General features: G+C 31.7%; 1 protein-coding gene across 1 annotated transcript in view; it reads right to left on the bottom strand.

Moving 5' to 3' along the window:
• Positions 1–206: 206 nt before the first annotated feature.
• The window catches only part of LOC116769244 (cadherin-99C), a 74,117-nt gene continuing 46,885 nt past the window's right edge, over positions 207–27,438 (bottom strand). Inside the window, exons 4-31 of the mRNA XM_061528341.1 lie at positions 16,029–16,114; positions 13,988–14,053; positions 13,728–13,906; positions 13,278–13,400; positions 12,958–13,197; positions 12,427–12,576; positions 11,951–12,169; positions 11,449–11,643; positions 10,922–11,059; positions 10,253–10,399; positions 9,862–9,976; positions 8,498–8,700; positions 8,145–8,285; positions 7,733–7,856; positions 7,497–7,657; positions 7,160–7,333; positions 6,748–6,957; positions 6,063–6,311; positions 5,624–5,719; positions 4,600–4,753; positions 4,015–4,307; positions 3,450–3,674; positions 3,002–3,270; positions 2,439–2,615; positions 1,533–1,659; positions 1,355–1,457; positions 771–1,095; positions 207–535 (exon numbers count right to left, since the gene is read on the bottom strand). Coding sequence (XP_061384325.1) covers positions 442–535; positions 771–1,095; positions 1,355–1,457; positions 1,533–1,659; positions 2,439–2,615; positions 3,002–3,270; positions 3,450–3,674; positions 4,015–4,307; positions 4,600–4,753; positions 5,624–5,719; positions 6,063–6,311; positions 6,748–6,957; positions 7,160–7,333; positions 7,497–7,657; positions 7,733–7,856; positions 8,145–8,285; positions 8,498–8,700; positions 9,862–9,976; positions 10,253–10,399; positions 10,922–11,059; positions 11,449–11,643; positions 11,951–12,169; positions 12,427–12,576; positions 12,958–13,197; positions 13,278–13,400; positions 13,728–13,906; positions 13,988–14,053; positions 16,029–16,110 — 4,779 coding nt within the window. The 5' untranslated portion in view covers positions 16,111–16,114 and the 3' untranslated portion in view covers positions 207–441. The remainder of the gene's footprint in view (positions 536–770; positions 1,096–1,354; positions 1,458–1,532; positions 1,660–2,438; positions 2,616–3,001; positions 3,271–3,449; positions 3,675–4,014; positions 4,308–4,599; positions 4,754–5,623; positions 5,720–6,062; positions 6,312–6,747; positions 6,958–7,159; positions 7,334–7,496; positions 7,658–7,732; positions 7,857–8,144; positions 8,286–8,497; positions 8,701–9,861; positions 9,977–10,252; positions 10,400–10,921; positions 11,060–11,448; positions 11,644–11,950; positions 12,170–12,426; positions 12,577–12,957; positions 13,198–13,277; positions 13,401–13,727; positions 13,907–13,987; positions 14,054–16,028; positions 16,115–27,438) is intronic.

Raw genomic sequence — 27,438 nt, forward strand, 5'->3', positions numbered from 1 at the left:
CGGTGAAAAGTATAAAAAAAAAAAACTTTTTCTTTTCAGTCACTTAAACCGCAGCCGTGTTCCAAATTCAAAGAGAAATTCAAACTTCATTCTCCATACTACAGACGACAATCAAATTATATTTTAAACTCGGTTTTAAACACTTCTATGGCTATATAAGACATACGGGCAAGAAAAAAATATATTAACACGTATAAAAAAATAAATCAAAATTATAAAATCTATACAAATGTTTATTCATACGGGTTGCTAAAAAATATACATTGATGTAATGCCTCTATTATTTACAATATATTATGCACAGTACGTTAACAAGACTAGCCGGCGCTATATTACAACTAAAAATTCGTTATTCACACAACACAAAGTCGAAGTATGTCAGTCGGTGTTCCATTGAACACATAAACGCCCTTGAGACTTTCTCCATTGAGAGCTCTATATTTATAGCTCTGTGGTAGTTTCCACGGGGGATTGTTCGTATGAGAAACCAGTGAAATTTCTCTTTCCGAACGTAACATTGTCATTATCCGTGGATCTGTGAAGAAAAATGTATATAATTTTTGTTATATATATTTATGATTTAATAATATTCGTATATTTTTTTTACTTAAAAATATTGTCGAGATATTTTTATTTAAAATTTGAATATTATGTATGAAAAAAAATCATCGATACAACATAATTCCGAACTTCAAAAATGGAACGCGATATGAGTTTTTTTTTTAATCTATCTTCGAAACTAAATCCTAAATATATTAAATGTCCCATACCGTTGTAACCCGGGTATTTCGTCGTACGCCATAATGGGTTGCGTCTGTTTCTTCTTGTGGTTGCCGGTGTTGATTTTCCTACCCAGCGTCGCAGCCAGCAGTCCTCCCGCTACACTATTATTGACCCGGGGTAGCGTCCCCAGCGAGTTATTCAGGGGATGGTTGTTGTTGGTCCGCCGATTCAACGTCTGCGTGTTCCGAGCGACGGTCGCGTTGTTGGCGTTGTTGTCGAAGTTATGAACTTTGTTCAAGGTACCGCCGTTCTCGTTGATGCTCGACGCTCTCGCGGTAGTCGCTGTTTCTGATAGTGTTGGACTTCTTTCGCCTGTTACAAAAATATTATTCGTAACTATTCTATTTGGAGGTGACGTCAGATAAAACTTAGTATGAAATGTTAAAATCACATATGTATAGGATATGTTATTATAATATTATATAACCTAAAGCTTTCTGGAATAGATCGCCTAAAAGCTCTCTCTTTTCACTTGTTATTTTTTGGTTTTATAATAATTTTCTCACTATTTGCTATTTTTTCATCTTAATGTGACTAATGTTTAAATTATATGTAATACAATAAAACTCACCGTTATCTTTGGATAAATACTGAACATTGTGAATGTTGAATGCGTGGTTATTCGGACTAAAGTCCAATTGTAGGTCCGCGTCATCGACGGCCATATTGAGAACCTTTGATAAAAATATGATTTAATATAAGAATTAATTGAAAATTATCAGAGGTAAATAGAAATGGTGTTATGTTACCTGTGTTTCATATCTGGGAGCGGGGTCTTCCTCACTAGACTCATACCCTGACGGTGGCCGCGGCGGCGCCATACTCATACTTAGGGTTCCGTATTGTTGTATTGCTTGCTCTTTGTGTTTCTTGTATCTAGAGAATTATGTTAATATTTTAAAAGATGTTGCACTATATTTTTGTCATCATCTACATTTAACATAGTTAACAATACTCTAACTACAGAACTCTGACGAGTAAATGTGCTGTTTTCTGAGATTCTCAGAAATTTATTACTTACAAACACTCTACCATACTTGTCAATTTAAAACACACAATAAGGATCTACCCCCAGTAACGTAAGGTTTAATTTATATGCAAAATTACACTTGGTTCACACTACATAAACTCTCTGCAGACTGGTTTGAACTAAATACAAAATTGGCCTATTCAATTAGTCTAGACCGAGTCTACAGTTAAGTTTTAAGTGTAAGACAGACCAGTCTTTTTCACTAATCATTAAGAACTATAGTAGATCTGTATTCATTCAAGTTAAAGATGCTAAAAGGCATATGATGTCTTAACATACACTAATTTGAGAGAAATTGTTCTTGCGTATCAGACAGAAATACATAACGATGAAATTCAAAGACGTATTTTATAAGACATAAGAAACTTTCTATATAGGATCCGTGATAACTGATGTCCCAATATATCAAATTTGAGACCAAACACTAATATGTCCTATGTTCGACGTACAGTTTCAGACTTCATCTGTAATGTTCAGTGTAACTTAAGTAGATAATTAAATGTTACCGAACAACATTTCATATTATATTTAATAATAAATACCTATGATTCTAAGGATTATAATATGTGTTAGTAAAGCGCGGATGGCGCCACTTGTAGCAGCTGGGAAGCGAAAAAATTCTCACCTGTTCCATGACGCGCATATGTATATAGTGGCAGCGGTGGCAGCGACGAGCACCAACGCTGCCAGGGCCAGGAGAGCGGCGGGTAGAGCCGTCGCTAGTGGCGCCGCCGCTAGCTGTGGACGGCGAGGGGCGGGCGGGGTGAGCGGCGCCCGGATTGACACACCAGACTCCACCGCCCTGGAGACGAAGCGATGGTATTAATTAATGAAATTGGTCGTATCTTGAATGTGAAGTTCATTTTACTTTATTGGTATATACTCGCTCACTCAATCACTCACTAACTCATTAACTGAACTAATACTCTTTTTCTTATATATTGGTATTATAATAAATACTTGTATTGTGTAAGTCTTTTGCTGTCAAGATATTTGTAGTACTTTTTGTCCCTTTTAATTTTTAAGTAGTTTCTTTTGAATGGAAATAATTTACTAAAATGTGGATAAAGTTTATGAGATCAAACAGTAACTGCTGAAAACACATTTAATGTAGATAGTATGAGATATAAACAACGGAATTTATAAGAAAAAAATTAAGATGGCCAAACTGTCTTATATATTACTCACTTTTTCACCGGCTGTGATTCTCTTGTCAATATTTCGCCAGTATTCGGATCTAACAAGTACAACCAGACACTGGTTCCGTTAGGGTCGCTCTCTAAAGTACCATTTTCTCCCAAATATAGTCTAGGAGTCAATTTCTCGAGTCCTGCCACTAAACCACTTCTTTCCTCAACAGATGCGAGCAGACTACGGGCTTGCTGAGTCGTCATTGTATCCACGTTCAGGTTACCGACTTCTATGATAAGCTGATTGTCTTTTTGGAGCAGATTTATCTGAAAAATAATATCGCCTTGCTTAACCATACTTAAATTCTTTTATAAGAAACCAACCACTAAGAGAATTCTTAAATAGATAGTAAGTTTTAATCTATTAAAAGAACATTCACTTATCATACATCAAATATACTGGTAAATTAGTTATATAAACATATCAAAAATATATAAAACCTCACCACGACAGAAGCTCGAGCTATCTTATAGTTATCGGACTTGGGGTTGTCCCTCGCCATAACGTTGAATTTGAACGGTAATACGTCTTTTGGGACATTTTCGAATGTCTTCCTATTACTGATGACGCCGGTGTCAGGGTCCAACGAGAAGTATTCCTCGGCTGCTTTGGTCCATGAGTTTTTGCGGTATTCTATTTTACCGAAGTCGCCACTGTCCTTGTCTTTAGCCTGGAAAATGTATAAAATGTCCATTTATTTATTTCTAAACCTAGAAAATTACTTAATATAAGCCTTTGTAATTTTTAATTTTCAGAAATGTATATATTTGACAGTCACAGTTATCGTTGCAAATATTGTTGACTACGAATTTGATATGAAGAAATGAGGTAAAAAAATAGTCTGCATGTTATCTTTATATAAAAATAAAACAAAATTTGGTTCGCAGTAATCATTGCAGCCTCACGACTTAGATATCAGGAAATCTCAGTTTAAAATTTTTTTCTCCAATTTTACAAAAATAATAATAATAATGATGAAAAATATAAGGGAAAAAATAACAAAAACTTACCTTAACTTGCAGTAAATTGGTACCCAACGGCATATCCTTAGTGGCTATTGCGAAATATTTACCCTTCGCACCGCCCACCGTAGACTGCTCATTAAATACGAATACAGGAGCGTTGTCATTGACATCGGTTACGTGAATTTTAATAACCGCTTTACTGCTCTCTGGGTTTATCAGACCCTGTATGGACTCCAGCTGGACTTCCAATGAGTATTCTGTTAGTGTTTCATAGTCTAGACTACTATTGAGGTATATAGCGCAGTCTCTGTCGACTGTAAGTCTCACGTAAAACACTCCTGAAATATTATTAAGATCTCATTATAATATACGCATGATATTTTTTAAGATTTCATATAAGGAAACTTCTAAATATAAGTTTTTGGAGAACGTGACTCGGATTTTTAATTCAGTGTATAACTTATGCTATGACGAAAAAGACGAGATAAAATTTTAAATTAACTGTCAAAACGATGTTAAAATTCAAATTGCATTTAAAATTTACATTTTAGTTCTTTCCGTACATGAAAGTTCCAATAAAATGTGTCGTAGCTTAAGTTATATTATAATGTCTCTTTTCTTGTTATGTACCTTTCTGTGAAGCATCTGTGAGTAAGCACTTGAGGGGAGTGTCTCTTGAATGCTTGTTCTTGTTCCATATCGGCAACGTCCTTACAATAGTTGAGTTGGGAGAGTTCTCCGCCAAGTGCTCCGTGTACACAGTGTCCGGGAAGCCGAGGCGAACCTGGCGAGTAATATTATTATATAAATATAACAATATCATAAGGTGAAGTAAAAAATATTGGGACGGTATTTAAAGCTTTCGCGATGCCCTGAAATAACACTAATATTTTTCGGATTTACTAAGCGATTGTAACTATTTTAACTACATACTCGACTCAGATATATCATCTCGTCTGCCAATGATCACGGTTGCTGCAAAGTAACCGAAACGTCGGGAGAATGTTGTTAAAAATAAATCCGAAAGTACATATTAGTTTTATTTCAGGGACATTAATAATTTTTATACATTAATTTGAGAAATGTCTGAAGCTAGTGACTATTTTACATAAATATTATAATTATGACGACGATCAAGTTATTGTTTCATAGCAAACTGTTAAATTTAATATAGTTAAAAAAAATAATTATAATTCTATTTATTTTATATATAAATCTCAAAACATAAAGTAGTTATTTAAATGAATCTAATATTTTCGGATTAGTATGAGAATTTTATTATATATAAAAACTACATACTCTAAAAAAATAAGCTCGAAAACTACAATAATATACGCGTACTAATATGAAAATATTAGTTAAATTTAAATTAATATTCGCGAAAGTCTTAGATCTCATTATAAAGTAGATATATTTAAAATGATCAAAATAGGAGATGGGAGATATCTTGTTCCGTATTTAAAATGAATTTGTTATATATTAAGCATATGTTGAATATGTATTCTGACATATCCACTTAAAATCGGAATGTAATATTTAAAATGGATATACAGATATATAGATATATAGATATATAATATATAGATATATAGATATATAGATATATAGATATATAGATATAAAGATATATAAGTATATAAGATATAGTCCTTACATCAGGAGGTACGGTGGCCGAGTGACTGACATAGACAGTGAGACTCATAACAGAAGACATCACCGGATCACCCTGGTCGTACGCTTGGATATCAACCTGGTATTAGATTTAAATAAATTAAATTTAATAATAGACAACTTTCCAGAGAATCTATATGAGAAATTCTATCAAAAACATGATATCTTTGATTTCAATTATATAGTGAATTGAAACGTTTTATAATTAAATTTGCCATGTGATATATATTTTTTTTAAGATTTGTTTTATTTCAATCGAATAGTAGATTGAATGATTTTAAGCAAGAATTTGTTATAATTGAGGTTAAAATAAAGACTAATATTTTTAAACAAAAAAATACACCCCATAACAACAATTATTAATTTTATAGCTTCGGAATAATTTAAATTATTTAATTTCATGTGACATTTAACACACTTACGGTATATTCGCTATCAGTCTCTTTTCTTAAATCGTCTCTAACTTTCACAGCTCCCGTATCCGGTTCCACGTGGAAGTATATACTGGCTTTCCCTCGTCCGGCGAGCGCATACCGTATCCGGTTGTTAGGTGATGTAGCATCCGAATCCAACGCCACCACCGTCTCAACCAAACTGCCTATAGAGGACGTATCCTCTATAGTAACCGGACGAGCCACAGACGTGAATATAGGCGCGTTATCGTTTTTATCCTAAAAAATATATTATTTACTATTGAAACCTTAACCAAAATAGAATCGAGATAAGCATTAAAACATACGTACATTTATACAAAATTAACAATAAGTATTGATAACGAAATTAATTAACACTGAAGATTCAAACTGGCTGAATAGAAATTTCAATTGAAGTCTTAATAAAAAAAAATAGTGCGTGGAATCCCTCCGCGCGGAAAAAGTAAAACTTCGTAATGTGGAATTGATGGGGAAGAAATGAAAGGTTATAAATCAATTCTTAGTGAACTCATTAGCTTACAATTCACAATTGACCCACCCATTTACTCTCTCTCTGGGGCGTTGAAGAAGTCGCATTAGAAGTTTCACTTCCAAAAGTTACTCTCAAAATATAAAAATATATGATTTTGTATTAAAATAACTCAAAGTAAATAAAAGAGGTATACTATCTTACATCAACAACAACTTCAACAGTCGCTGTAGATCCATTTCCATCACTATTATTCTCCTCAGTGCCCACTATGAGCTCATGGCGTGCCGACTCCTCTCTGTCGAGCGGCTTCAATGTCCTTATGAGACCGGTCTTACGGTCGATGGAGAATAAATCGGTGTCTCCCATTATAATAGTGTAGGTTATCTCCGGTTGGGTATCCGGATCATCGGCCTATTAACAGAATTTTCAGCTTAATTTATCTAAATCTACATATTTAATGAAAGTTTAGTGTAGAAAGAAAGTGGGTCTTTAAAATAATTTTGGATTAACGTATAATTTCTTAAAGAGTTATGTCAGAATATTATATTAATATTAATAATAAAATATGAAAATTACACAAAGAAATGCTATCATATATATAAAAGTTACTCACGTGTACTTTAACCACTGGATAATTTGGTGCGTTCTCTGGCACTCTAACTGAATACACTCCTTGTATGAAGACCGGGGGCTCGTCTGGTTCATCCAACACTAAAACTGATACAGAGGCCGTGCCCAGACGCTTATCCATCGCACCATCAGTAGCTGTCACAACGAATGCATACTCCTGTAAATAAAAAATAGCAATTTCTTTTTACTATGTTTTACATTACTTCTGGTAGGCGTTTGTAAGTTTGTGGAATGTTTATTTATGGAGTTAGTTTTTTCATTGGTATAGTATAGGTGCAGTAAAATATCCAATATAGAATATACCATACAAGCGATCTCACCTTAGTATCCTCATAGTCAAGTTCTGTTACAGTACTTATAACGCCAGTAGAGTTATCTATAGCGAACGGCAGATGTGATGGGATACTGTAAGTGATCATAGCGTTCACACCTTCATCTAAATCAGTAGCATGTACTTGGCCCACTTCAGCGTTTGCTACTCCTATAGTAAAAATCGAAGACATAATTTATTATAAAACATACAGATAATAAAATATTTTTAATAAAAATCACGAACCTTCTTTAATTTTAAACAAATAGGAATCCTCGTCGAATTTTGGGTTGTTGTCGTTAATGTCAGTGACTTTAATATTAACCGTAGCTGTTGTTGACAAGTGTCCTGGATCTTCGGCTCTTATCATCTTGAATTAAAACATATATACATTAATCTTATCCGTTTAAAAGCTTAAGATAAACATCATTCATCTCTCATTATATTACACATATAATTCGGTGATATTTAGATTTATATTTCCCAATATTTTTTTTAATTTAATCTGTATCAATACATATAGAAAATTAGCATTGCAAGTAATTGCTCGTCATCAAAATAGTGAAATATTTAACATTAATATATAACAAAATGTTTAAACAAATAAAATAGCATATTTTTAAAATTTTAAATACATAAATTTGCAGTATCTACTTACCAGCTGATACCTCGTGAGTACTTCTCTATCTAAATGTCTTATAACTGTTATGATGCCAGTGTTGGAGCCGATGGCGAATTGACGCAGATCGTTCCCAGACGCTATTGAGTATGTAACAGGTTCATTCTCAGGATCTTTGGCCTGGAAGATGAAATAATGATTAATAATAAATTAAATATATTTTCCATGAACCTAATAAATTAAAATTAGATTAATGTGTAAAAGTTATTTAAAAAAATATTATACAAATGTGCTCCTACCCTACAAATTGATTTAATCATTAGTATACATACAATACAATACAAGTAGTTAATCTTTAGACGATTTTGACATTCTGTAATACTTTAACTCACTGTGACGGTGGTAACAGTTGAGTTGATAGCGGCTCCTTCAGACACCGGTGCGAAGTAATCCCTTGAACTGAATTGTGGTGGGCGTGTATTGGGTCCGGGGGCTACCACTAGCTCAATGATGCCTTGGGAACTCAATCGTTTCGAGTCAGCGGCCCTCACTGTGACACTGTACTGTTCACCAGCTTGTAGACGACCGGTGCTCGCTGTGGAATTGATAAAAAGAATTTTTTATATCTATTTTTTATATTACATAATAAAGTTGATTGAAAAGTAATAAATTCTCAATGATTAGAAGTCAAACTTAAAAGAGAACAGTACTGAATATGATTGGGTTGTTTAAATGTTTGTCATGTGGCGAGAAGAGCGCCTTTTATTCTTCATTATTCATAAGATGTAAGTAGTCGAATTAAATAATCTTTTTAATGTTTCACTTTAAACGGATTTTAATTGACGGCCAGTTAAAGAATAGTAAAGTTAAAAAAAAAAAAAACATTAATTCCTACAAATAAAACTATTGCGGGTAGTTGTGAGTAATTAGGTGTCATGCATAACTCATGTTTAGATACTTTAGATATTAAAGAGAAATAAGACAGAAGATTTTGTATATGAATGGTAAATTGTGCAAAAAATCATTTCGTGGTTCAGTGTTTATTAACTCAAAAAGAAAAAGAAAAGATATTATCATTATAATAATTATATAAAGCGGAACAAATTAAATTATTATCAAATATTTTTGCCGACTAGCATAATAAATTATTTCTATTTGCTTATTAATTTTTAGAGTTAACAATTTTCTAAATTGTAGATAACATCCATCGCCAATATAAAACCTTTTTTTTTGGACCTTCTTATTTTGCATCCACATAATACCGAGGTTTCGTTTACTTCACAGCCGTGATCACGGGCAGACGAGATGAGAATGTCTATCATTTAGTCTTGTTATTTGTTACCTACCGTTAACGAATTTTTAATTAAAAAAAAATCTTGGTTTTATTTGAATGTAAACTCGCGAAAATATTAGATATCACCAGCATTGTACACCAAAAATTCACAACGAATTATTCAAACATTCTCATGATAGTTAAGAATAATTCCTTGTTAGTATTTTTATATAATATTCCGTTTACGTAAGTATTTAAAATTTTAAACTGTTCAACCGATTACTCGTTTAACGAGTGTCAGGAATCTCACTTAACAGCGTCGTTAAGTAAAAGTCCTAGGCACATTTTACAGCTAATACAACCAGTCAGCTGTAACACATATACAAATAGTTTTTTTATAAATTAATTATATATTTTTTTGTACTTAATTTGTTCCACCTTATATATTATGAGTCATTATCCGTGTAAAGTGCGTGCACTCACATATAACACCAGTGTTTGGATCTATAGTGAACTTGTTACCCCCGTTGTTAGACACGTGGTATATACTGTAACTGATACGAGCGTTCTCACCCTCGTCTATGTCTGTAGCTTCCACCTGAACATATATGTATACATGAATCATAGTAACTATAGCTATAAAAATTTTATGAAATACTTTTGTTTGGAAAAAAAAAAAGGAAAATTTTTTTAATAACTCAGCCATATTATAAATATCATTTAAGTCTCATATATTTTTAAACAATGTCGAATAAATTATATATTTTTTGATTGTAAAATTCTTTAAAAAAATTTTTTTTAATGCAGATCTTATTAAACAAAAAATGTATGTATGTATAACATACATGGTGGTCATAACACAAAATTGTCTCACCCTGTATACAGCAGCTGGTTCGAGGCTGGCTGGTACGGTGATTGGCTGTGTTTTTGGTATAACTGGAGCGTTGTCATTAACATCAAGCAGTTCCACGGAGAGCGAGTAAGGCGGTGACGCCGCCCCCGTCGGTTCGCGAGCTACCACCTGGAAAAACACCATCAAAATTGGTTCAATCAACATATTTTCTGATGATATTACAGAAACATTATTAAAATTTGATTAAATTTGGCTTTGGCCATAAGATTTTTTTATGGTACAAATATATTTATCCAAGTAAGAGATGAATTTAATTCAAACCTAAATGATATTATTTTTATATATTTTCGAATTACAAGTTAAATGAGAATTAAAAAACCTATGATCTCTTTACTCTATCGAATAAAGATTTTGCAATTTTTTAAAATTTTTAGTTATGAAGCTTTGTCTGTGCATATAATGATTTATGTATCGGCAACAACCAAACGTTAATATATAATATATTAAAATATATCAATTTTACACTTTGTAGTAATTTAAAGACAATGAAAGGTTTTATTTAAAATGCTTCTTTACTAAGGTTTAATGACTGCAAAAATTGAATTAAAAAAAATATTATAATCATTCAATATTTCCTTGATTCTTGATCTGTTCTTAACATTTAAACGAACTTTATAATAGACAGCTCACCTGAAATCTAAGTCTATCTTTGTTTGGTGGGTCGCGATCTAATCTATCGTCGCTAACTACGAGGTACCCGTCTTTGTCGATGTCAAAGAAGCTTGTCGTTGACTCAAATTTGTAGGCCGGTATCGGATCTCCGGGACCCTGGAATACATGATATTAAAAAATAAATGAACATCGCCGGGGCAACATCGTTGTACAGATAAAATATCATATAACAAGTGACGCCGCTGACTCCGCGGAACCAACACCAAGCCGTGTGAACCAGAAGATTTCTGATACCACACAAGCTATGGAATGGCATTGCTATCCTAACATCGGGGCAATCATGTAGTCTTAAGTATAGGCTATAAGTTTTAATATGTAATTCTTATTATAATATACGTATAAGTAAGTATATCGTTGTTTTCCTGGAGCCTCTGGTTGCCACGCTATATAATTTGATCATAATTAAAAAATAAAGACAAAGCAAACATCAACAATTCATTCATTTATGTTCATTCATTCTTAAGTCTTTACTGAGTGTGACTCACCAAGTCAGGATCAGATACTGTCAATCTGATAGGATTTCCAGATTTATCCAGGACTTTGGTCCCTTTGGTAGAGTTTTCTTCAACCTGCCCTTCATCTGACGATGACGTCACTACCGGTGGACTTGCGTCTATAGGTCTCACTGTTATTGTCAATTTGGCTGTTGTGAACCGTTTCGCTTCCGATATCTCTTCCGCCTGATAATGTATGTAAGAATATTTTTTTATCGTACAACTGTTATAACGAATAAAATATGTACTGTGTAGTTATTTACAACATTATGTCCAAATATAGAATTTTATATTGCTATGTCTATATTTGGTTCTTGATGAGATCTATCGCGAGCGTCTTCGATCTCCGTAATGAATACTTTTTGCTATTTAATGTCAAGAGGATATTTCAATAGCACTATTAATATCAAACCCTCATATACATCAGCTGCTAGTAAACAAATTCATCTACAGTTTTACAAAATGTACCAAGTAAAATGATATATGTACATACCTTAATAACTAATTGGAATTTCTTAGCAATACTTGTATCGACAGGCACAAGTTGCCTCACGGCGCCTGTACTTTGATCTATATCAAAGTAACTCGCCCATGAATCGGGTTCGCCGCTCTCTATAGTATATTTTATACGAGCGTTCAGAGTGTCCATGTCCACGGCTTGAATCTTCTCAGGTTCTATCGTCAGTATACCAGCGAGTACACCGCCGTTTACCTGAACCGGGACATTTCACATATTTTTCTATTAATTCACCTTCATATTAACAAAATGCTATGTTATTTTTTGCTAACCGTACAATCTTGTAAAAAATATCGATATATAGATATGTATACGTAATACTTTGGCATATATTTTTGTCACTTCATTTTTATATTAACAAAATGTATTGTTATTTCTTTTTTTTTTTTTTTTGTTAACCGTACAGTCTTTTAAAAAATGTCTGTATATAATTATGTATACGTAACACTTACGTAAGTGTTGTACTCAGGGTTGATACAAACTCCGTCATGTAATGTGCAGCCTTTGTATATAAAGGACGGATCCTGGTCGTCCCCGTCCTGAACATTCACCGTCAACGTGGTGGTACTGGAGAGACGGCGTTTGGTATCGCGAGCTCGATCCTGATATTTAAAACGATTTTACTTAGATCATTACTTCATACCTTTATTACAATCCTCCATTAATTCGAGTAACCATATAAAAAATTACGTACATAAGTCTATTCATTTAAACTTATATAGTCAATAAAAACTTACAAAAATAAGATGGAATATGAAGAGATGTTTTAAATGTAAATGAAATTTTTGATGAAGTATTTACCTCGTTTCCATAGTTTTCGATCTAAGATAATTATTCTTCAGAATCATTTAAATTTAATAAGAATTCGTTCATCAAAATGTAATAAAAAAAAACCATTTATAATTTAGGCTAGATATATGTGTAGCTACAACCAATATTTTCTCTAACGATTTTGTATACAATACTTATGATATAATACTCACAGAAGCAACAATAGTGACTAGATACTTCTGTGTCCGTTCGTAATCTAAACTCCTGTTCACAGTGACTTGACCCTGGTGAGGTATTGGGATCTCGAAGTTCGTGTAACCATCGGCCGCGTTAGCAGCCTCCAGCGTTTTATTATCACCAGGTATTATAAAGTATTCTGCTAAACCATTCACACCAGCATCGGGATCCAATGCACGTATACCGTCGAATATCGTCGAACCGATAGGTATTAACTGGGAATAAAAATTATATTTAAACTGTTTGAATATTATGTTTATCGATAAATATGGCTGATATTCTTTCCGTGCTTTACCTCTGATATACTAGTTTCATAGGGCGTGCCTTGAAATACCGGTGCATTATCGTTTATATCCGACACTCTTACGATTACGGGGATAGTTCGCCTCTTCTTGGTCGCTTTCACTTGGCATACCAGCTGTATAGCAAAATAACTCATTAATATACACCCTATAATTAACTTCAATCGCTCCGAGCGGTTATTAAAATAGATGCGCTAACAAATATTGATAGCCTATTAAAAGGTAGCCTTACAAAGGTGAGATTAAATGTAGTTGGAAAAGACAAATCGTTATGAATAGGTTAAACATTATATACTATACATAGTTTATGTGAAATTAATTCGTATTAAGTCAAACCAAACTATTAAAAGGACCACTTTGACTCTAATTAAGATCATATCCTATACAAGTAATAAGTTAAGGAGGTGTTATATATAAATTTGATATAGATTGAAACGAGTTACCTGGAATACCATATGTGATAAGTTATCAGCATCCCTATCCAAGGGTTGAAGTAGCTGGAGACGTTTGCCGTCGAGCTCAAAAAGCGTTGGACCTTTAGGAAAAACTGTTGATAGAATGACATCTACATCTGGCTCACCGACTATTGGTAACTCCGCTGGTATTGTAGTTTGGTTGACCTCTGTGAAACCCGAGAACGAATAAAAAACCATATCTTTTAAATCCCAAATGAAGTTTAAATATCTTTATATTGAATACTTACGTTCCCCTCTGCTTTCTTCAATATCAACTATAATGCTTGATTGGCCTGTCTCCACTTCGCATGGTCCTATAATAAAATTTTGTTTAATATTTCATAAATAAACTTTATTTGAACATTCGTTTAATTGGTTTATTCGTTTCAGATGAAGGTATTTCTCTTTACACGTATATATTCATGTTTACATGCAAGATAAAACTCTGTTTATTACAAACGTTTAGCATTCCCTATTATAAACTAACGACCTGGTCATTTCATTCAGTGCATTGCTATTAAATAAAACATCGTATGTCGTGCTTCGTTAGAACTTGCTAATTGGGAATTTTCTTGGTACGATTCTTGAAACAATTTATTTTAATTATCTGATAGTATTTATATTATATGTTAGTTAAATTATTAAGAATTCATGCTATGTTACATTTAGTCGTATAGTGATGAAATTATAAGATAGCAAATGTCTCACACCACAAAGGATATTATAAAAACCGTTACTATACTGAGTCATTTATCCTAAATATCTGCTCCCTAAGTTATAATCTAATGAAAACTAGCACTGACACCTTATAATTATAGGTTGTTAAAGCTTGAGTATTATCTAAATGCAACTAACCGTGTTAGAATATGTCGTTACATAAGTGGCGACATAAAGCAGTTAAAAACGTTGTAAGCTGGTTTGCGCTTTATGGGCGTGTCTGAGAAACTATCAATTAATATCAAAATAGTAGCAGACACTAGATTCTGAACCCAATTATATGAAATAACTTAGATTCATGTCGCTCAATGTGGCATGGAACGAAAAAATTACATAAGAAAAATCTGCTATATAAACAATGCAGTTTTAATATGTACTGAGAAATTAAATACATGCTATGTGTTTCTAATTAAGAAGTATCGTTGTTTTGGTATCAAATTAGCTTGCAAATTGTTCGCGTGTTCTCGATCATTAGCTAAACCAGCCAACAATTAATTAGTTGGATAGCTATCGTTACTATCAGCATTCTTGTTAGAACTTAGAACCAGATGCTAGATAAAGTTAAGTACAAAAAAAAAACTGGAACTTCGGAGGTCAAATGGCAACAGTTAATTAGAGTGTCAAAAAAAAATAACCGATTTGAATCTTTTATAAAATTTAAAAAAAATCTACTATCTCACTTAACAATTTTATAAGGTATATGTTATATCTAATTCACTCACATCAAATCGAGTAAAAAATATAATCTAAATTCTAAATCATTAGTTGACAGGTCAAAACAGGTATATATATGTGTCATTGTAAAAATACATTTATATGGTCAGCTTGATCACAAATACAATCGTCATACAAATATAGTGTCCAGCAACGATTTAAACACAATATTACAATGCTTTCACCGGCTGTTGACAAGATATCGAGATCAGAACTTATTTGTTGGTCAGCTATTCGTTGTTTAAACAACATTATTGTTAATCATAATAAATACGGAACAATGGACACTATTCAATAAGCGTATTATAATTTAATATTACTGACTAAGCAAAAGTATGGTTGAAAAATCACTATGTAGATAAAAAAAAAATATTAAAAATAAGTCTAATACTAGTATCAGATTCGGAATATCAGTTATCGGATGATGATCAATATTCATGTACATTAATTGTGCTTTTTTAATAACATTTCTATTAATTTAACACTTAATATTTAAGAGGACTAAGAAATTTTACGGGAATAGTCGGAGAATAAATCTAGCGTGTATAATAAAATATATAATTATTTAGACTACAGTATAGCCAGAAATATTGTTACCTTTTATCTCATAAAAGTATCTTTAATATTACGTTGAGATTGAGTCTCGACTTCAAACGCAATTCAAAGTAAATGATATACTTCAGAATTATGTCCTCAAGTTTATTAGTACCATAAATATGACATTGAGTTACTGCTGTAATAATTATAATTACCTATTACATACCTACTACTAAAAGCAACATTTCCTTGTCTTTGTGCAATACTTCTGATTAAGACTAGTAAAATTCTGTAAGTTAAAAGTAAGTGTAATTGTATTACCTGGCGTCGCCCATGCTGATGAGAGGCGAATAACTAAAAGCCAGATTGTGGTTTGCCGGAGAAGCGCGCTCCGCCGCGCCATCTCACTGTAAAAAAATACAAAAGAATAAATTATAACAAAGAACAATCGATTATTATAACAGCAGTATAAACACAATTGACAATACTTTTTAATATAAAGGATCAAACATAAACCTTGACAAGCATTTTATATGTTAGTTGCAAATAAAAGTATCTTTCACACGTTTTTGCAGTGTTTTAAATATACCGTAATCTCAAGTGCTGCTGCCATCAGCTGAATTTGAAACCGACACTCACAACAAGATAAGATTTAAATGAAATGTTGAAAGAATATCTTAGAACTTAAGGCTTTAATACGAATACTAAGCTAAAGCATTGACTTGATTAAAGTGACTGAGCGGTCCAAACAAGTCTTTACTTTATTTGAAACTAATTACTTAAACAACTCATTAAAATAAATTCAATTTATCGTTACACACCATATTACTAAGTAATTTATAATTGATACATAGAATTGTATCTGTAATGGAAATGAAATAAAATTAAAATTTTTACTTGAGTTGTTAGGAACAAGGAAAATTAAAAAAAAAAAACAGATTTAGTTTTTAGAGTATGAAAATGAACTGCTTCGTTGCATGGATTAATATTTAGATGAGATTAGATGATGTACAAAATGACGAAATTTAACATATTGTAAAATATATATAGCATGTTAATCTCGCACAACACAAGTTAGTTTTAAGAGGAATGTAAAAAGATGCCGTTTTTCGTGACAGTAAAAAATATTATCTAAGATAAGCATCGTAAGAATTTCAATGTATACTCAAAGCTACTGGCCGACTGCTTCTACATACATTTAACTAGAACTAAGTCGTTCGTGTGTTACGTTTTTCTTACAATACTTTGTTACAAATATGGCAAGCACAATAATCTTAGTAGAATTTTAATTGAACGTATAATTGAGTGATGAAGTTGTTGATTTACTACGTAGTAGAATTTTAATTTCATACTCCTAGCTATGTATGTACCTATTCTTAAATAGCGTAAGTGTATTTCATTCGAATGTAACAGAAAATCCTAATTAAATAAAGTGCTGTTTGAACGGCGTTTTAAAATAAATTGCTGTACAAATCCATTTATTCTAATGCAATTTACGATTGTTGAAATCCCGCAGCGCCTACGAGGAAGGAACAGATAACATTAATTTTAGACCATCCTAAGGTTTCCCATGTACTAGATTAGCTGATAACTTTAAGGAAGTTACACAACATAAGTGAGACATAACAATAAATCTAAATCGACTCTTCCGACGTGCAATTTTGTTGGTACGATAAAATGTGATAATAATTAAGTACTTTTATTATAATTGATAGGAGTCAACGAAAAAAAAATAATTAGAAAACTCAAAACACGTTTGTCGCTGTAAGGAAAGCCGAGGGCTGTAAGTCATAAAAATTCCTAGTTATAACTTAAACCGGTTAACTATCCACGTAACTCAGCGCAAAAAGAAAACTAGTTTAGCTACCAATATTACCAGCGTTCATTAAATCATAAGAAAATGCTTCGAATTAAATCTCTTTTAAAATTGTGGGGCAATTGCACCGAGAGAATTATAAGTTAGCGGCGAGTAATTCTGATCCAGACTTTAGGTAATATATTACTATCAATTGTGACATGTTTCATTTATATTGTTTATATATATCATAGTATTGAATAGTATTTAAATATCTTAGACCAAACAATAACATCACTTAATATTGAAATTAATAAAAATCTTAAAGAAGCATGGAGTTATATAGTTATTTTCCCATATTTAAAATAGTGTAATTTTTTTGTGTAATCATAAGGGTATTTCGTATAATAAACACACTAATAATATTATATAGTTATATCCTGGTTTCAAAAAAAAAAGAAAGGCAATATTAAATAAATATCATATTAAGCTTTCACTTAATAAATTAAATTAAATTTGCAACGACATTATATATTATTTAATCATTTTAAATTTTTTCCACAAAATAATATACGTAAATATATTAAAAACTCATGAAAATCGTTAATTATTTTTGTTCGATCCGGTAATACAAAAATAAATGATGTTAAAAAGAACAATTAGATGAAATAACATACAATAACTTGGTTTTAATAATTACAAGGAAGTTTAAATCACAACCCATCGCTAGTAATAACTACAAGAGAGCAATTCTATTTGAAAACAACAATGAAAACGTATAAACAAAAGGTGTAGAAAACAATCATTTGGCTTGGTATTCGTTCTATGCCCGGACCCGTTAGCAATCCATTGTCTTCGGAACTGGTGGTGAGCACGTTCCAGCATAATGGAAGATCAATACCTTCAGTTCATCTTAGGTAATAAGTTGGCTAAACCTCGGAAATTACCATGGAACCAGAGATATCAAAATAAATCGTTACCTATGTAATAAAGAGTCAATCGAATTTTAAACTTCAATTAAATTGATGTGCCATATAACCGAGGAGTTCTTCATCCAGGTGATAACCGTTAGATTGTATCGCATTCCATCTGCCAGACATCCGCTCAAGTTATAAACTTAGTGAAGAAACTGGTCCTACATTGTTTAAGAAGAACATAAATGCTTCTGTAGACAATGATATCTATTTGACGCTCGTGTGCTTGCACGCATATGCACATATTATGTGAAATATTTACATACACACATTAAATTTACGATTTCGAGCAGTTTGGCAAAAAGGAATCAGACTAAAGAAAAAAATCTTTTCATTCTGCTTACACGCCTTTAGTATCAAAGACTTTAGTAGTATACATTTATATAAAAATCAAGATGCCAAAGTCATTATATAAAAACTATTAAAGAATAACATCCAAGTTCAATTATTAAAAATTATAATATCATTAAAACAGTCTAAATTATCTCGTTCAAATTATCCGGCTCATAAAGTTCGTATTCGCTTATAATCACAGTGTCTTGTAGTTCAAGTAGTGACCTTTATAAGTCCTTTATAAATTCACAATTCCTGCGGTGAACCAAACCAGGCTAACCTGCACTTAAAGAATGGTTTCTTTGTTAGAGAATTAAATGAAAAGGTAACGGCAGTCGCATGCCCATTTAACGGACTATATAAATCTGAAAAGGTTCCTGCCCTTACTATCGCTAACGTTTTGTAAAGCTTAATAGCAATATAAATTAAATTAACTATTCTTTATTTAAGATTGTATCATCTATATGAAATGTTTAAAATCTACATTGATATATATTAGTTCATTAAAATTAATTTGTTTAATTAGATAAGTGAGCGGTTCTAAGCATGGTTAAATAATTCGAGTTATAGAAGTCGTGATATTGTTTGTTGTAATCTATCGATTCCAAATAACGCGGCATTTGTGTTTATCTCAACGATCTCATTAAATTATCTGCGCAACGCCTTAAAGTAGTTGTGTTCTAAGTCACTTGCGGCCTTTTAAAATCCAGCGTAGAATCATGAACGAGATTAAAGTTTCTTGATCCCCAAGACAGGTGTACCGCTTAATGGAGTCTTAACATTGCAATTTGTACTTTAATGACCTGAAACTGAGATTGTTCTAAATGTCAATCAGTACGAAGGAACTACGCTCCCTTATTAGTAAACTCCCGGTAGATTTCGACACAAGTATTCACCATTTTAGCGACGCGATATAAAATAACTAGACAAAAAGTTGCAATAATTTACGTAAAAACTACATTTTGCAATGCAGATAATGTCTTGAGATAGAAATGCCCACCCAACACGAAGGGTACTCAATGGCTGATGTTTAGATATTTTAACCATGCTGCAGTTCGTTTACGAGGAAAGTTCTTGAATAGTTAAGCTCTACGTTCTTTTAGAACAACAGGTTTTATTACGAACATAATGATATATGTAAATTTTAATAAGACATCGTTTTATCTTTATTCATGAGACATCCATATAGACCTCGGTCAATCAATTATATTGTTCTCGTATATTTGAATATATTAATATAAATTATTTCAACATGTATGATTATGTAAAAGTGTTTATGTGAACGCAGTGAATCCTCGCTATTTGTTCGTCGTTGCGTAATATCTTATTCCAAAGATCAATGGGTCAGCGTTTAAGATGAGACGATCGTGATGCGGATAGGTGTTTTAGTTGCAAATGCAGGAAATCATCTTACTTAATATTAATACCTAAGTACATATATATTAAAAATACCTAAACATGAAGTAATTTATTATTAATGTATTTCTTGTACTTATGTTTGCAAACTATCACGTTAATGTTATGTTTATAATACGTCTTACAACAGTTTATTCCTCAACGTTAGTACAAATATTTCAATTGTCCAGTTTCTATTATTATAATCCTAAAAGACTATTAGACCAAACCGTATCATTTCGATATCATCCATGATAATAACGATGACTACCATATCAGATAATTGACATTCAGAATATACTACGAGATACAAGATATATGTATCACATACGGACACTGATTCACGCTAACACAGAGCCTCATTACAACTGAGAGATGGGATCGGCACGCGAGAAAGATGCGATCCAGATAGCATCCAGAGACTTGGCACCCGGTTCCTGTCAACGCTTATTCTTCAAGTTTATCTACTTTATTTTTCATTTACATTCAATTTACTGCGTTGATTTAAGCATAATATTGATTACCATACATATATTTTGCAAATTACATTATAGCGCATTTATGTATGGTCTGAAATTAACAGCGCAGAAGTAATAATAATAAAGCTTCCACTAACGTGGCGAGTAATATTTAGTATATCATACTATCAGTAGAACCCGGCAATCTGCATCATAAAGATAATAACTCGACAATCCTTTAACTGTGAGCAGTAATCTTCAGTTTATGTTATGGAGGCAGAAAATGGAATAAATCCCATGAAATTGATTGCTTTTCTGCTATCCTGAGCTATTTAATAATAATATAACCACAATTATATTCATTTTAATTCAGTTGCAGCTTCGATCTGATTAAAATTTACTTAATTCCATTTAATTATAAAGTTATTAAATTTTATTATCCTTTTTATGTTTGGTTACTAGATAATTGTATGAAATAAACATCTCTCATAGTTAACATATACGATTATTGTTCTTAATAACTTCTGCTTAACGAGATAGTTTTTAACAGTGTTATTTGTAATATAAATAATATATGTACATGGTTATATAAGCGTAATAGCAAATATAATATAAAAAGCTTATTTTGTTGCATATCAACAAAAAACTTGAAGTCTTTAAAAATATTACAAAAGAGAACGAAAACAAGTTTGTTGTTTTTGTCATTTTCAAGTTGCCGGTCTTTTTGAATAACCTTGATCTTTTAAGATGCATCTATTTAAGGCTTTATCATTAATATTTATTTATATTCATCATTTTAGCATTTTATAGCAAAATTTATTTATATTTTGCAATGCTTTTGTGGTGTTTAATGATTTACTTATATTTGTTACTTGTTATTTGTTCAATATAAATACACGTAAGTGCAGTAACAATTGCAAATTCATTAATTATTTCATTCACGCAACCAGGCAGATGTTTAAGAGGATAAGCTACATTCACACTATTCCATTTAATAGCCAATAGATTTTGTCTTCACAAGGGAAGTATTTAAAACATTCCTCTCCACAAAGCTCCAGTTAGTACGCTCATTATCCCCAGTAACCAGTATCAGTACAATGAATTATGGATATAACCAAAGTTAGCACCTAACAAAAGGGAACAAAGCTTATAATAGCCTAAGTTCAAAACACGTCAGACAAATGCATGTTTGAATGTACAACGGTACTGTAATTTCATTGATGCACGAATATCAGCTATGGTACCTACATAATTAAGTATATGAAATATGTGAAAATAGTGAGTTAATATTACTCAAACTTCAATATTTGTAGCTATGTATTTAACTCCTATTCCGAAGGTTTGATTACCTACCTGTATTAATGAATCTACATGTAAAATAGGTTCTTTATAACACAACTAACTTACTATATAAAGCACTTATAAATGTGGACATTTCTTGGAATATATAGGTAAGATATATGTCAGTATGGGTGAACGTTGACCCTTCACTTAATCGAATCATAAAACTGTGCTGTAACACAGTTTATATGTCAGAATAACACTAAACTAATTGTAAAATTTCAACAAACATCCTTAAGATAAAATTAAACAACATTTTAATCATTTCGCAATATACTTGACATTATATATATTAAACCTTATACATTAACTAAGAAACTATAGAAAACTATAAAGAACGTATACATACTATAGTAGATATACTTAAAAATCCAGTTTTCAGTCTTAACTATTTAAGTAACTATCTAAAGGCGACTGCTGTTATGATTGAGTTACTACAGGCCATAGAACATAAATACCATCGTTTATGGGACATTTATCGCCAATACAATAAATTGAAAGCTTATACAATAAATTCTATATTAATCATAATCTATTATTACTTTAATTGACGTTACTAAAACAACTTGTTTAATAAATAAAACATATTCCTTGCATTTGGTAGGACGTACATTGGGTATAGATATACTTATATGGTATAAGAAATTTAATTTAGAAAGCGTTTTGTCAATGTGTCATATTTGATTTTATTTGCTTAGATCGTTGTAATGTGCGCAATAAATCTTATTAACGGATACGCTGACAGTTCACACGACACTGAGCGATAGGCCTGGAAAATAATACACCTATAAATTTATATCATACAAATGATTAACTCACTTCCAACCTGATCTATCAACGTTTTTGTTTCCAGATACGACATAGCCAAAGAAACTGAGTATTAAATAATATATATTACACGGAGGAAAATCTCTTATATCATTAACATTGCATTGAATACCAATGTGGGAAGTCTCAATGTATAAGGTACGGGGAAAGAGATCAACATTTGCATACAAGGGTACCGGTGTACCGGTGATTGATGCTATCCAGCTTCAAAACGCATCTCCAAGCCAGATGTTCGAGATATCAACATAATATATTCTTATGTGGCCATAACTTTGCTATCACCGTTAAAAATATACTGTGGCTGCGTTAATATTTTGCTGTGCGATGTAAAGAGTAAACAACCACACGTTTTATTAATATAATATGTAATATTTTATTAAAATGACTTCAGACAATACTGACACAATTGATCCCGCCTTCAAATATTTCTTAAAGACACGACCCACCAAATATTTCTGGGAATTTTAGAGGCCGCTTTTAGATCTTATCTAAAACTCGATACATTAGCTGTAAAACAAGCATAATCATCCATTCGGAATCCATGCGTTGATGTTCTACGTCAAAATTATCGAAAATCTCAGAGAATGAAAATTTATAGTTTAAGTGATGCACCTACGCCGAACCGGCTGTTTTAAATAAACGTGCTATCGATTAAGCATCCTCCAAAGGACACGGTCGATGTATTACCCGCCAAAGCATTTGATCTTTGTACGCATTACCTTTTAAGCGGAAACGTAAATAAATTCTTGTTGCATGACTGCATGCATAGGCCTATATATTCTGTAAAACTAGATTCACATATGCATAATACATATTATTCACCTCCTTAAAAACAATACGCACACATTTTCAGGGAAAATCGATTTCTAATTGACTTAGACTTTATTTGAATAAGATGTAATACAGTACATAATATTGCCTAAACTTTAGAGTTTAGACGCATTTGAAATAGAAATCTTTACCAAAATTACTATCTATACTGGATACCATTTTAAATATTACCATTTAAAATATTTTACGATAAGATCCTACGTAAAGTGTAGACCAATAGTAAAAAGATTAATATAGTATTATATAAGTTTTTCGTCCAACACGTCAATAACATATAACAAGTTAACAAGAATCATTTACCTCTCCATAAAAAATATATGAAACTTAATTTCAATCAACTATCACGCAAAAAATATTTATACTCTTTTATCATGCAATTAGCCATTGCATTCAAACAATAAGTGTTCGTATAATATTAGTATAACTTTCAAATTATAATTTACATACAGAATTCCAATTACTAAAATATCCTAGATTTAATATATTTCCTACAAGATATTTTAAAATTAAAATATTTATACTATATTGATATAACCATCTGTTTTCATCGTCAGTATTTCCATATTTACTTTGTCTTGTTTGTATTAGCTTTCTGCGATAGCTCTGTTATAATGGTGCTAATAACGCCGACCCACATATAGAGTTGAAAGTACTTACACACTTCTCTATATTACTTTAGGTATAAGTATGAATGCATGTTTCTGTACAGACATGGATATTTGTAACTCTTCTCCAAATCTACAGTACCAAAATAAATATAGTTTAACAGTAATGTATTCATATATTAAGCATTAAAATAAAATAGACTGATAGCTGACATATTGTTTCATTAAGAAATATCGGAATAAGCACGCGAAGTTGCGTCAATCCAAACGATCATTACAATTTCTTAATCACAGGCAATTTGTAAGCATTTAAAAGAAAATTCTCACACGTAAATATTAAATGTGATAAACCTCGTAATAATCACCTGATTACACGCGACCTTAGAAAATATTGTACATTAATTAATGATAAACTAACTATCGTTCTTAATATCAATTCTTCGTGAGAACTTCCGTGGCTAACGAACTATTAACGCGCTTTAGAACCGAATACGGTTAAACTGGCCGTAATGGTTTGTAGAATATTTCATATAATGGCCATTTAAATTCAATTTTATAATAATTTCTTGCTTCTATTAAGTATCAGATATTTATGGTTGATGATATTTATATAATGATGCTTTACACATTCTTTATGTTCAACATGATGCATAACATATTAAAATGTTCAGAAACAAAATATAAATTTTAAAAGACGTAAGTCAATATTACCAATATGAAGGTGAATAGAATAGATCTTTTGTAGGAGTGAAGTTGTTTGAAAATATTAACAAATAAATTGGTTATTGTATTTTAAACACTTCTATGAGTGTTGTAACTGTAAAGAATGAGGTCGTGACCGCTGGGTTAGGTCTGAGTTGAGAAAATTTTGTTCTAGATAGTAAAGGTAAAAAGGCATAGTTAAATTTTATTTAAGGTTATACCTTAAATAAACTTAACCAAAAGCTGGTATATACACGGTGGGCTTTATTTGTCACAGCGCTTCTCCTAAACTACAGGAAGTAAGGTTCAGTTGTTTCTCTAAATAAGCTGTCTTGAATTGCAATTATTTGCAAAAACTGTGCAATAGCTAATGATTAATATATATGCATGACGATTGTTTGGAAATCGTTTAATTTTACTTTAGTAATATTTTTTTCCGAATCAAAAATAGAGAGCTGTCAAATAAACTTTACCTTAATTTAAGACAAGATGAAATCCCGTAACTCGGTCAGGGGGCCAGACGTGATTAGATTGTTCGATTTTGATTTAATTCATTTTTTGCACGAAGTCAATTTTCAATTCCATGTTTACCGATTTATTGAAGAATATTTATAGATGAATCCACTGATGATTTGAATATGAATCCTATATCCAAAGTCTATTTTATACACTGTAACGATGTTTTTTTTGTTTGATCTTAGAGAATATGCAATAACTTTTGATATAAAAAAAAAATAGTTATATTTTTCCGACTCGTTAAATTAAATGTAAAATTATATTTTAAGCTATGAGTATTTTGTACATGTACAAAAAGATATCTCATAAATATATATATACTTATTGATACAAAATTCCTAGCCTTCATAGATGCTGTTAAGGGTATAAAGCTAATGGGTAGGTACTTCATAATCAACCCATGGAAGCCGTTAAAATTTCTATTTGTTGCCATCAAGTTAATTCTCTTTTAATAGCTGATGATACATTATAAGCAGATTAAACATAATTTAGTGTCTCATAAAGGGTAATGTTTATTCTACGAGTGTTTTTCCTGTTGTTCAGAACGAGCGTATTCAAGAGCACTGACAACAGGAATCGCCGTCTGTAAAGCATCAGAGCTGTTAATAATGAATGCAATAAATATCGAATACAGCAATAGCGATACATTAGCTGATATAAACGTAAGATATTACGATCTATTTGAAAAGGGGCAAGCGTATTCATAACCTGCTGTGCCCGTTCCGTTTCAGAATTACTACCCGATCCTATGAACAGATGCTATTGCACTGTATGTTAGAGTATGACAGCCTCTGACTAAATGCCGCTTCATTTTAAACACAAAAGCGTCGCAAAAGGCTGTATTGTGACATTAAACAAATATCGAATTTAGTTTGGAATAATAAAAAACGTTCTAGAAATATTTGTATAAGATATTTTCAAATACATCATTGTAATTTTAATTATTTTTAATCCCGTCAATACGGGTGCTATAATAAATAAGTATCCTTTAAATAAGAAATCTGTGGCAGGAAAGTATTATATGAATTCAATGCCTGCGTTATACTTTTAAAGAACAGAAAAATCCCATATGAATAGTTCTGAAACTTATATCAAATTACGATGAAGTTGTAGCACATTTCTTTATTAAAAACTATGAATGTATGCTTATTCTGAGTTTGCAACGTGAAATCGAGTACAGACCAGGAACAGTCTAATGTTCATCATACATAAATCTTCGCATATTATAGCACTAACGTAGGTTATTGGATGATAAACGGCCAACGATGCTACAAACTTAGAATAAGCATACCGTATAGCCGATTCAGACTTAAAATATGATAGATCGTATACAAAGTTGCCGGAGATTATTTTATATTCAAATTTCAAACGCTTTGTCCTGTCCAAGGTAAGTTAAGGAGCGAACAAGTCTGAATTCGGCGCAGGCGCAGGAATGTGTGTCGAAACACAAGGTCCTTGTGCATTGTAAATGTAAATATTGTATATGGGGCTCAATTACTTTGGATGTTTATCTCAACTGGAGTATCGATTAAATATTCGTACTGAATTAAGCAACTTCTTTACAATGAATTAATACATCCGAGAAGGAAATATTATCTATATATATATTGTATGTAATATTCAGCGCTATGCAAATGGCATAAGATAATAAAAAAAGAAAGCCGTATAAGTTACCTCCCGTCGTGAGAATCCCGTTTATACGACAGGTGCGCTGCGTTTACGTCGGTACAATGGATAAAGTTGGCCAGGGATTCAATACAACTATAAATAATATGTATAAAATATTTCACGTAATCTCCATAAATAAAGGAATATTTAGAATGCAATTTATCACAGAAACTGATGTAAGAAGCTAGTGTTCTGAGAGTGTAGACCATTCAGATTACTAGTTTTATTTTAATTTTGTTTCATAGTTATTAACATATCAAATATGTTAAAATGGGAGAACCAGAT

This window comes from Danaus plexippus, chromosome 5 (genome assembly GCF_018135715.1).
Source record: "Danaus plexippus chromosome 5, MEX_DaPlex, whole genome shotgun sequence".
NCBI classification, from domain to species: domain Eukaryota; kingdom Metazoa; phylum Arthropoda; class Insecta; order Lepidoptera; family Nymphalidae; genus Danaus; species Danaus plexippus.